The sequence below is a fragment of the Gadus morhua genome, chromosome 4 (genome assembly GCF_902167405.1).
Source record: "Gadus morhua chromosome 4, gadMor3.0, whole genome shotgun sequence".
Lineage (NCBI taxonomy): Eukaryota > Metazoa > Chordata > Actinopteri > Gadiformes > Gadidae > Gadus > Gadus morhua.
The window spans coordinates 41267325-41280003 of record NC_044051.1 but is presented as its reverse complement, the minus strand read 5'-3'; the positions used below and the strand labels follow the sequence as shown (position 1 = coordinate 41280003).

Below are 12679 nucleotides of genomic sequence, written 5' to 3'. Positions count from 1 at the left end.
TTTCGGAATGGTGGTGACATTTTGAAAAGATTCATTTGGGAAAATGTTTACCTCTGCTTTCCTTTACAAAATTGTTTTAAACTTCTGTCAAGTGTTTTTGTTTATATATTAAAATACCACATTGACTTCTACATGTTTGGTGCGGTTCATTTTATTGTCCTTTAACTTGGTTAATGTCAAGCTAAACGCCTGCAATACATTTAATATATATGATTGTTATTCAGCAATGTTCACATAATCCAATTTGTACAGATATTAAACCTCCATATTATTACTAAATTCATGTATTTAACAATGTACTGCCCCGCAGGCCTTTCTCTGCTACTACAACACGTTCAATCCACCAACCCGTCTCACATCAATGTACTATAGCTACGTTGGTTCAAACGGAAAATGTAGTTTGGTGTGAGACTGTTGTCCAGCAGAGGGAGCTGTCATACCCCTTAATTATACAGGAATGTGTGTATTTACATTTTAAAATGTTCATGTGCTGGTCTAATTTGTCTGCAAATAACTCCTGTTGCCTCCAGTAACAGGATTGGTCGAAACATAGGAAGTGACAGAAATAAATGCCCAGATCTGAGATCGGCTGTGGTCAGATTTTGGATCATGAATGTATTGAGTGAACGACGTCTGAGCTAAATATTAACCACCTGGAACTTGGTGCGTTTCCTGGAGCTCAGAGGTCGGCAGCGTGTTTACCTGGTCGATTAGGCCCTGAACGCAGACCCTGAACCCAGACATCCTAATCACAGACCCTCTGTTTAATTATAATATAATTTTTGGGTTAAATTTTAAAGTAAAAATATTTTATTATTTACAAGTAGCCAAGTCTAGATAGTCTGTTTAAAAACATAATCTTTTTACCACCTCAAGTGAATTAACCTATCCTATCCCCAGTCAGATGTGTGTGTGTAAAGTCTGTCTCACTTGTATTCATTTTACTCTGAAATAATTTGGAACTTTAGACATTTGGGGATAAGCAGCACAGCAGTCAGGTAGCTATTTTAAAGGGGACCTATTATGCTTTTTCGACTTTCATGACCTATAAACGTTGTTATAATGATTGATAGTCATGTTTAACCATACACAAAAAACGATGTCGATTTTCGGGAAACTCTTCCTCTCACCTGGCTTTTTCAGCCTTCTCTGTCAACGCTCAGTTTCGTCCTTCTCCGCCCCCTCACCCCCCTCCTGCCAACCCAACTCTGTGATTGGTTACCTTCCTTGAAGAGCGGGCAGATTTGACCAGGCATATGGGGGCGCGGCAGGAGTGCCTCTACGTAGATGATTTCCCGGAAATGTGAACAAGTGTATCGCAAACGTTGTCCCTAGTGTTTAGCGCTCTGCACAGCCACCCCAGACTGTCAGCAGGGAATACGTCGAAATGCATGTACGTCATTATTTGACACTTTAGTATGGTTAGACATGACTATCAATCATTATAACAACGTTCGTAGGTCATAAAAGTCGAAAAAGCATAATAGGTCCCCTTTAAGCTATAATAGACTGCGTATTTTGTATATTTAGGTGAAGCATTATGAAAAAAATGTCATGCAAAATAAAGCATAGAAATTATTTTGGCATTTTCATTTTCCGTCTGGGCTAAGCCCCGGATGTTTATGAAACCTAGAAACACCCCTGCCGTCAACGGCGTACCCATGGACGGGGAACCAAACTAGGGACGGGGTCCGACGGATGGCTGGGGGTCACAAAGGGCCTCCAACGCCCCCCACTCCAGCTAATACTGAGCCAATATCCTGTGTACTTATACTCATACTGAGCCAATATCCTGTGTACTTATACTCATACTGAGCCAATATCCTGTGTACTTATACTCATACTGAGCCAGTATCCTGTGTACTTATACTCATACTGAGCCAGTATCCTGTGTACTTATACTCATACTGAGCCAGTATCCTGTGTACTTATACTCATACTGAGCCTGTATCCTGGGTACTTATACTCATACTGAGCCTGTATCCTGGGTACTTATACTCATACTGAGCCAGTATCCTGTGTACTTATACTCATACTGAGCCAGTATCCTGGGTACTTATACTAATACTGAGGCAGTGTCCTGTGTATTTATATTCGGTGGCGTCACAAGGCTGTTTTATTCAGGGCTAAATTGCCGGACATTATTTAATTAGCCCCGAAAATAATTTTTGGGTAAAAATAAATAAAATAAAATAATATTTTTATATATATATATATATATATATAGTCCAACTTGCATTCATTTTACTCTGAAATAACTTAATAGAACTTTAGATGTTTGGGGATAAGCAGCAAAGCAGTCAGGTAGCTATTTAAAGCTATGATAAACCGGTGTATTTTGTTTATTTAGGTAAAGGATTCATAAAAAATTAACATGCAAAATAAAGCGGACAAATGCCCAAAGGGATACTTTTCTTGTCCCTCTGGGCTAAGCCCCCGATGTTTATGAAACGTAGAATTGACCCTTTGTAAGTACACCGGGGGTGATTCCCTAAACCAGCCGGTCGGAGGCTTGTCCAAAGCGTGTGACGTCATCACTCGGCCGAAGTTCAGCACCTTGGAGAGCGACAGCGGAAGACGTCTCCCACTCCGTCTGCTGCGGCTGTCCTCGACACACCAGCCACAAAGCCAACGCCATAAACACGTTGTATTCATTTAACACCTTCGTGTTATTCAACGATGCAATTCTAATAATACTGTGTGTGAGAAAGAGACCGCAGACGACTCTTACCTGAACGGCTGATCAAAATAATGAAAGAAAGTAATTTGTACCTTAATCATGCGATGAAATGCAGAACAGAGTCATGTCTCACAATATTAAATAAATAGTCAAATTAAGTGGACTACAAAAGAGTAGGATTAGGGGCCCACAAAGAAGGTTCGGCCCCTCTGTGCTGATACCCGCTCCCGCCACTGGGTGTCGCTCACAACACTGATTATGGGACTGCTGCTTGTATGCGCCGGGGCACAGGTAGTAGACTATAGTGAAGACAAGACAAACGTGTATTTACACATATGTAATGTGGATGAAAAACAATACTTAACACAATCCTGGATGAGCTAGAAAGGAGAGCAGACATAGGAGATAGGAGCGGAAGAAGAGAGAGGAAGGAGAGAGGAGAAACTAAGATGAGAGGATGGAGAGAGGAGAGATGACAAGACACAGTCACAGTCCTCACACACACAGGGAGAATCTTGACGTGTAGCAACTGTGATCTTTGTCTTACACATGTTGGGTTGTTGTATGGGGGACATTAGCAGTCATTGACTCATCAGCTGTTTTTCTATTTTTATTAACATCAGAAAAGTATTTTTACATTTGATTATGTTGTCATTCATGATTCCGACGTATAAACTAACAATAATGTTGAGATGATTATGAAATACACATCAATCCTGAAACCACGCTATACATGACTTCAACCATTAACAATTGTATAGCAGTAAACCTTAAAAGACTGGAGAAAACAGACAATGAAGAATATAATGTTATCTAATAATTTACAATGGGTTATCATTTATAATAGTCAGGGTTCACTTCCTACTGAATTACTCCTTGTTATATGACAGCAGTAAGATATGAATACAGTTCTCTCAGATCTCACATGGATTCTAATTCAGGAAACAACATTAGTTGTTTTGGTCGTTTGATTATTTTATTATCAAGCAAAGGTCCTAGTCTGTTTGATTGACAGGTAAGATGATCAGGGGGGCAGAGTTGTTACCTCCATAATCATGGTTGCCTGGACAAAGGAGTGGATAGAGAGGCTCAGTGAAGGTGCAGCCAGTAGCAGAGTAGATATGAACCCTGGCTTCCACATCATAGAAGGAGACCAGACCCTCATCATAATCAACAAACACCCCCACCTTCTGGAGCTCAGCTCTCAGAGGGAGATGGACAGCAGGGTTATCTCTAAATACCAACCCATCCTTGTTGTTGATGAGAGTCCAGTAACCCGTCCCAGGGGTCGCTATGATCCAATCTTTTCTGTTGATGGACTCTCTGGCCACTCCTACATACCACGCAGTCTTGTCTTTAACCTGGACCTCAAAGTAAAATCTCTCTGAGAAGCTCTGCCTCGTGAGGACACGTACGTTACTTGTAAATCTCTTAGGGTTTTCTGGGAGTTCCTTCCTCACACCTCCATCATGTATTTGTTTCCCATCCTCAGACAGGATGAGCTGGGGATGAGCTGTATCAGGATCCAGAGTCACATCTACTTCATACTGCTGGACCCTCTTCAGTTCAGCATCACGCATCTTCTCCATCTCCATGTTCAGTGTCTCCTCCAGCTGATCCAGGGATCTCCTCAAGGTCCCTACGTATGACGGAGGACGGACCTCCACCGTGGTCCAGTCCCTGGTGGGTGGAGGATCCTTCAGGGATCTGAAGGCCTGGAGGAAGTGGAGGTGGTCTTCAGTGTGTGAGAGCTGCTTCACCTCTGAGCTTCTATTGGTCAGATCTTTTATTTCATTTTCAATCTCTTTGATGAGGCCTTCAGCTTGTTTCTCAGTGGATTTCAGTTTCTCTTTAACCATTTGGTTGAGGTCATCCTGGCACTTTTCAATGCAGCGCTTCAGAGCAGTGAGGACGTGCACACCATCGGCTATCTCTCTGTCTGCGTCTGCTTTGCTGCGGTTAACTGTGTCTTCAATCTCCTGAATATTATTTAGTCTCTCCTGGATCATCTGCTGAACTTCAGCCTCTATCTTCCCCAGCTGGGCCGTCTTCACTTCTTGTTCCTCCTTCAGAGGTACAACAGGATGGGACCTGTGGTCTTTCACTGTGCACAACAGACACACACACACCTGTTCAGTCCGGCAGAAGAGCTCCAGGAGTCGGTCGTGTTTTTTACACCTCATGTCTCCCAGACGGTCCATTGGCTCGACCAGCCGATGTTTCTCAAGAACTGGGAATCTTTGATGTGGCTCCAGATGGGTTTGGCAGTAAGAGATAAAACACACTAGGCAGGACTTCACGGCCTTCAGCTGGGTCCCAGTACAGACGTCACAGGGAACTTCTCCAGGTTTAACACAGAGCTGTTATTTTACTCGTTTGGATGTTTGAAACTGAGCGGCCAGCTCTGATAAGAGGGTATTAATCTGTAAATCAGGTCTTCTTTTGAAAGCCTTGTTGCAAAGAGGGCACTTGAAATTGACTTGTTCATCCCAGGTCTTTGCAACACAGGTTCTGCAGAAGTTGTGTCCACATGGTGTGGAAACTGGACGGTTGAACACATCTAGACAGATGGAACATGAAAAGTTCTCTTCAGACCCGGAAGTGTTACCAGAGGCCATACCTAGACACAGACGACAAGGTTTATGTATTGAGCAAGCCCATTATTTTTTAAATTCCCTAAGGAAGAGAGGTTTTAACTTAGGTCTAACAAAAGTTAGACTATTTGTTTCAAAATGTGTTTTATTTTCCTCCTGAAAGAGAGAACTGCTTCCACGTCGAATTGACTTGGCTTCTGGGAATGTTACGTTTTGTTTCCTGATCCAGACGTCCTCTACTCTCCTCCCTCAACACCTGGCTCCTCCCCTAACACCTGGCTCCTCCCCTAACACCTGGCTCCTCCCCTAACACCTGGCTCCTCCCCTAACACTTAGCTCCTCCCCGAACACCTGGCCCCGCCAACACGGATGTACAGTTCACTGACATTCATGCGCTTTTCTTTCAAAAATACTTGAAAACAGAACACAGGACAAAGCACAGACAAAGAGATGGTGAAAACATGAGTGAAGAAGTGTGTGTCCAGGTTGTATGTGATAGTATGGTTTGTGATTAAATGTTGAGTTAACGCTGGTAGTTATATAAGGCTCATCCCTAACCTCATTAAACAGCTGCATCATGAGGCTCAGGGTAGGGCAGACGAACCAGGCCAACAAGTTCCCAATTCAGAGACAACACAGTCAATGCCAGCGACAGCAAAAATAAATCCTTTATCATGCCGTAGCAGTTAACAATGTCACATTATAACCAGTGTTATGCGTAGCTTTTACGTACCAGGGAAAAACTGTGTGAAAATCTGAAGTGATGGACAACTGGTTTAATAGTTTAGTTATATTTGTTATTGAGGCTTATCAAGGTGTTATTGAGCTAAATTATTTTCCACTAATCCAATGCGGTCTTACATCATTTCAATGCATGGATTTCCTTATCTTCCTTTGAGCCAACTGAATCGTTGGAGTCTGCTTTCCCTCCTGGCTTCGTTCCAAGCAGGTGACCAAAAGCCATGCACTCACCTTATAGTGACTGTCCAGCTGAATCAAGCTACAGAGTTATTACAGAACTAGCCAATTGAATACCTTTCTACCTGTGTTGTCTGGACAGCCAGAGGGAAATCATATCAACAACACACTACACACTCCCAATATCTTTCCACACACCCCAGAGACATCTATGGACTTTCATTTATTGGACCGTGAGACCCCTGACTCTTATGGACTTATCTGTGTGTATGGACTCTTAAATGTTGTGCGAATGTTTTCATGTGCTGTTTTAATGTCTTTCTATGAGGATTGAAGAGAAGTGTAATGCAACACAAATTTCTGTGTAAAGGGACATTAAAGTTGATCTAATGTAACCTAATCTAATAATAAGTGGACCTGCTCTTTGTTACTCTTTCACTGCAGCCATTAGTTTGGTTCAACATGATGAGAAATGCTCCGGTGTCTAAAGAACCCCGTCCAGAACCCGTCCACCCACCACTTAATCAAGCAGAATCATTTTTATTCCTTTCTAAACCAATAAAGCCAAAAGATGAGAGAATAAGAATCACATTTTGGATGATAGGGTTGTAGGAATAAAGTAACTTGCAGTTGAAGTTGTGAGCTTGAAGTTTTGAAGGAAAACCAAACATGCTGTTGGAGCTGGTCCAGACTATCAGAATGTAAAGAATGCATTCTGGCTGACGTCTGGCTGACACTCGTTTTCCATTGAGACGTGGGGCTTGATTGCAGATCAGGTATTCACCGTCTTTGAGGGGGAGCCAGAACATTTGATTGATGTAACTTGATAACCCAGAACTCCAAGTATCAGTTAACTATTTCAGTACTATGTGTTTAAAAGAGGGCCATTTGAGGCCACATTTACATACGTTTTTAAAATGTGATGTATTTAAATTGAGATTTGGACCAGGATGAATCCACATCACTACTATGTAACCCACTGCATCACCTTTCATGAAATCAAACAACGAAAAACAAGAAAACACTTCCTGTGTTGGTTGCTGTATGATGTCATCAAATAAGGTTCTTTATTTCCCTATTATACACACAAACACAGCATGAAACAGTCAGTCAGTCAGTCAGTCAGTCAGTGAGTCAGACTCTCTCTCCCTCCCCCTCCCCCTCCCCCCTCTCTCCCTCCCCCTCCCCCTCCCCCTCCCCCCCTCTCTCTCTCTCTCTCTCTCTCTCTCTCTCTCTCTCTCTCTCTCTCTCTCTCTCTCTCTCTCTCTCTCTCTCTCTCTCTCTCTCTCTCTCTCTCTCTCTCTCTCTCTCTCTCTCTCTCTCGACGGTTTATAAACAGCTTTAATAAACGTTGACTCAACAATTCCAGGAATACTTTGGATGATTTGAATCCCTCATACCTGGTGGCTCGACCGGTATAGAGCTTGGCAGTTGGTGCCACGCCCTCAGAGAACCACAGAACGGCCCGAAGTTCAGGGAGGAACTGAATTCATGAAGTAATTCATGACTTTTAATCGATAATTCAAGGAGCCATCTTTTCCACACCATTTACAGATCGGTTTCCATTATTTCAAATAGTTCTTCAAATAGTTCTTCCTGTAAAGTGTTCCACGTTTGTACTTCTTTTTAAATAAAGTATGTACACCGGGGGTGATTCCCTAAACCACGCGGTCGGTGGCTTGTCCAAAGCGTGTGACGTCATCACTCGGCCAAAGTTCGCGGAAGACGTCTCCCACTCTGTCTGCTGCGGCTATCCTCGACACACCAGCCACCAAGCCAACGCCATAAACACGTTGCATTCATTTAACACCTTCGTGTTATTCAACGATGCAATTCTAATAATACTGTGTGTGAGAAAGAGACCGCAGACGACTCTTACCTGAACGGCTGATCAAAAAAATGAAAGAAAGAAAGGAATTTGTACCTTCATCATGCGATGAAGTGCAAAAAAAGAAAAACATGTGTCACAATATTAAATAAATAGTCAAATTAGGTGGACTACAAAAGAGCAGGATCAAGGAGACACAAAGAAGGTTCGGCCCCTCTGTGCTGATACCCGCTCCCGCCACTGGGTGTCGCTCACAACACTGATTATGGGACTGCTGCTTGTATACGCCAGGGCACAGGTAGTAGACAATAGTAAAGACAAGTCAAACGGGTATTTACACATATGTAATGTGCATGCAAAACAATACTTAACACAATCCTGGATGAGCTAGAAAGGAGAGCAGACACAGGAGATAGGAGCGGAAGAAGAGAGAGGAAGGAGAGAGGAGGAACTAAGATGAGAGGATGGAGAGAGGAGCGATGACAAGACAAAGTAACAGTACTCACACACAAGGGGAGAGTCTTGACATGTAGTAACTGTGATCTTTGTCACATGTTGGGTTGTTGTATGGTGGACATTAAAAGTCATTGACAAATCAGCTGATTTCCATTTTTATTGACATCAGAAAAGTATTTTTACATTTGATTATGTTGGCATTCATGATTCCGAACTATAAACTAACAATGTTAAGAAGATAATGAAATACAATTCTGAAACCATGCTATGCATGACTGCAACCAATAACAATTGTATAGCAGTAAACCTTAAAAGACTGGAGAAAACAGACAATAAAGAATATAATGTTACCTAATAATTCAGAATGGGTTATCATTTATAATAGTCAGGGTTCACTTCCTACTGAATTACTCCTTGTTATATGACAGCAGTAAGATATGAATACAGTTCTCTCAGATCTCACATGGTGGAGATTCTAATTCATGAAACAACATTAGTTGTTTTGGTCGTTTCATTATTTTATTATCAAACAAAGGTCTTAGTCTGTTTGATTGACAGGTGAGATGATCAGGGGGGCAGAGTTGTTACCTTCATAATCATAGCGACATGCACAGAGGAATGGATAGAGAGGCTCAGTAAAGCTGCAGCCAGTAGCAGAGTAGATATGGACCCTGGCTTCCACATCATAGAAGGAGACCAGACCCTCATCATAATCAACAAACACCCCCACCTTCTGGAGCTCAGCTCTCAGAAGGAGACGGACAAAAGGGTCATCACTAAATACCAAACCATCCTTGTAGGAGAAGAGAGTCCAGTAACCTCTCTCAGGGGTCATTATGATCCGATCATTTCTGTTGATGGACTCTCTGGCCACTCCTACATACCACGCAGTCTTGTCTTTAACCTGGACCTCAAAATAAAATCTCCCTGAGAAGCTCTGCCTCGTGAGAACACATAGACCCTGTGTAAATCTCTTAGGGTTGTCTGGGAGGGCCTTCGCTACATCTCCACCATGTACTTGTTTCCCATCCTCAGACAGGACGAGCTCGGGATGAACTGTATCAGGATCCAGAGTCACATCTACTTCATACTGCTGGACCCTCTTCAGTTCAGCATCACGCAGCTTCTTCATCTCCTTGTTCAGTGTCCCCTCCAGCTGATCCAGGGATCTCCCCAAGGTCCCAACGTATGACGGAGGACGGACCTCCACCGTGGTCCAGTCCCTGGTGGGTGGAGGATCCTTCAGGGATCTGAAGGCCTGGAGGAAGTGGAGGTGGTCTGTAGTTTGTGAGAGCTGCTTCACCTCGAACCATCTATTGATCAGATCTTCTAATTCCTGCTCCAGCTCTTCGATGAGGTCTTCAGCTTGTTTCTCTGTGGATTTCAGTTTCTCTTTAACCATTTGGTTGAGGTCATCCTGGCACTTTTCAATGCAGCGCTTCAGAGCAGTGAGGACGTGCACACCATCGGCTATCTCTCTGAATGCATCTGCTTTGCTGCGATTAACTGTATCTTTAATCTCCTGGATATTATTTTGTCTCTCCTGGATCATCTGCTGAACTTCAGCCTCTATCTTCCCCAGCTGGGCCATCTTCACTTCATATTCCTCCTTTAGAGGTACAACAGGATGGTACTTATGGTCTGTTTTGGTGCAGAACTGACACACACACACCTGTTCAATCATGCAAAAGAGCTCGAGAGGTTGATTGTGTGTCTTACACATCCTGTCTTCCAGACGGTCCATAGGCTCGAACAGCCGATGTTTCTTTAGGACTTCGACTCTCTGATGTGGCTCCAGGTGAGTTTGGCAGTAAGAGATAAAACACACTAGGCACGACTTCACGGCCTTCAGCTGGGTCCCAGTACAGACGTCACAGGGAACTTCTCCACGTTTAACACAGAGCTGATCTTTTACTCGTATGGATGTTTGAAACTGAGCGGCCAGCTCTGATAAGAGGGTATTAATCCTTAAATCAGGTCTTGCGTTGAAAGCCATGTTGCAAAGAGGACATTTGAACTTGACTTGTTCATCCCAGAACTTTGTAACACAGGTTCTGCAGAAGTTGTGTCCACATGGTGTGGAAACTGGACTGTCGAACACATCCAGACAGATGGAACATGAAAAGTTCTCTTCAGACCAGGAAGCGTTGGTGCGGGCCATTCCTAGACACAGACGACAAGGTTTATGTATTGAGCAAGTCCATTATGTTTTTAATTCCCTAAGGAAGAGAGGTTTTAACTGCTCTGAAAGTTGTGCTGCTTTACTCACCTTATTGTTGTTTCTGTCTGTTAGACTATTTGTTTCAAAATGAGATTTATTTTCCTCCTGAAAGAGAGAACTGCTTCCACGTCGGATTGACTTGGCTTCTGGGAATGTTACGTTTTGTTTCCTCATCAAGTTGTCCTCTCCCCTCCTCCCCTAACACCTGGCTCCTCCCCTAACACCTGGCTCCTCCCCTAACACCTGGCTCCTCCCCTAACCCCAAGCTCCTCCCCTAACCCCTGGCCCCGCCAACACGGATGCACAGTTCACTGACATTCATGCGCTGTTCTTTCAAAAATATTCATTATTATTCCTTTCTAAACCAATCAAGCCTTCACAGAAAAGATTAGAGAAAAATAATCACATTTTGGATGATAGGGTTGTAGGAATAAAGTAACTTGCAGTTGAAGAAGTGAACTTGAAGTTTTGAAGGCAAACCAAACATGCTGTTGGAGCTGGTCCCGACTATCAGAATGTAAAGAATGCATTCTGTCTGACGTCTGGCTGACACTCGTTTTCCATTGAGAGGTGGGGCTTAATTGCAGATCAGGTATTCACCGTCTTTGAGGTGGAGCCAGAACATTTGATTGATGTAACTTGATAACCCAGAACTGCAAGTATCAGTTAACGAGTGCAGTAGTATGTGTTTAAAAGAGGGCCATTTGAGGCCATATTTACATACGTTTTTAAAATGTTATGCATTTCAGTTGAGATTTGGACCAGGATGAATCCACATCACTACTATGTAACCCACTGCATCACCTTTCATGAAATCAAAGAACGAAAAACAAGAAAAAACGTTATGTGTTTCGTTGCCGTATTATGTCATCAAATAAGGTTATTTATTGCCCTGTTGTACACACAAACACAGCATGAAACCAGTCAGACAGTCAGACTCTCTCTCTCTCTCTCTCTCTCTCTCTCTCTCTCTCTCTCTCTCTCTCTCTCTCTCTCTCTCTCTCTCTCTCTCTCTCTCTCTCTCTCTCTCTCTCTCTAATTGTACAAATAACAGATAGTAATACTAATAATAATGCTACTACTATTAATAACAACAACAGCAATAGCAACAACAATAATAAAATAAATAAAAAGTCGGACTGAATCTCTCAGGTTATGACATTTCAGGAGATGTTGTGCGGCCAGGGCAGCAGACAGACCTTCACCAAGAAGAATTGCAATTTTGTCCTTCTGTTCCATGTCTGCAGGATCCGGAATATAGGTTTGTAACTTGGTGGAGTATATCCGTCTTAAATTGTCATATTTTCCACAATGTAAAGGAAGTGCTCCTCCGGCTCAACCTCCTCTGCCTGACAGCGACCACACAGTCTGTGTTCCCTCGGCAGCCAGGTCCATCTGTGTCCGCCTGTTTCCACTGCAAGATTGTGGTCACTGATCCTGTACTTGGTCAGGATTTGTCTCTGCTTCACATCTCTGACAGAGACGAGATAGTCTGCCAATTCGTAATATCTGTTTAGGATCAGATAGGAATTCATTCTACTTTGGTTTGAGGTTTGGTTTGTCCAATTTTCCAAATAGTCTTCTTTTGCTTGATTAATTTTTTTGTTGACTCTAATTGGTCTCTGGGAAGCAGTTCTGGACTGAGCTTGATGTGTGTTAGTTAGCTTCAGCACCAGCTGGCACAGGGGACTCTTGTCAGGGTTCAGTTCCTGGGTTTCTTGTGCTTCAAAATGAAGTGTATTCTTGGGTCTCTCTCTCTCTCTCTCTCTCTCTCTCTCTCTCTCTCTCTCTCTCTCTCTCTCTCTCACTCTCTCTCTCTCTCTCTCTCTCTCTCTCTCTCTCTCTCTCTCTCTCTCTCTCTCTCTCTCTCTCTCTCTCTCTCTCTCTCCATCTGTCTCTGTCTCTCTCTCTCTCTCTCTCTCTCTCTCTCTCTCTCTCTCTCTCTCTCTCTCTCTCTCTCTCTCTCTCTCTCTCTCTCTCTT

At 43.1% G+C, this 12679-nt stretch overlaps 1 protein-coding gene and 1 pseudogene across 1 annotated transcript; both read right to left on the bottom strand.

The window, feature by feature from the left end:
* Positions 1 to 3675: 3675 nt before the first annotated feature.
* LOC115543071 (E3 ubiquitin-protein ligase TRIM39-like) lies at positions 3676 to 5298 on the bottom strand (annotated as a pseudogene).
* Positions 5299 to 8629: 3331 nt separating this feature from the next.
* On the bottom strand, positions 8630 to 10637 carry LOC115541779 (E3 ubiquitin-protein ligase TRIM39-like). Its single transcript, XM_030353618.1, has one exon. The coding sequence runs from the start codon at positions 10635 to 10637 to the stop codon at positions 9015 to 9017; it is 1623 nt and encodes a 540-aa protein (XP_030209478.1). The 3' UTR covers positions 8630 to 9014.
* Positions 10638 to 12679: the final 2042 nt, after the last annotated feature.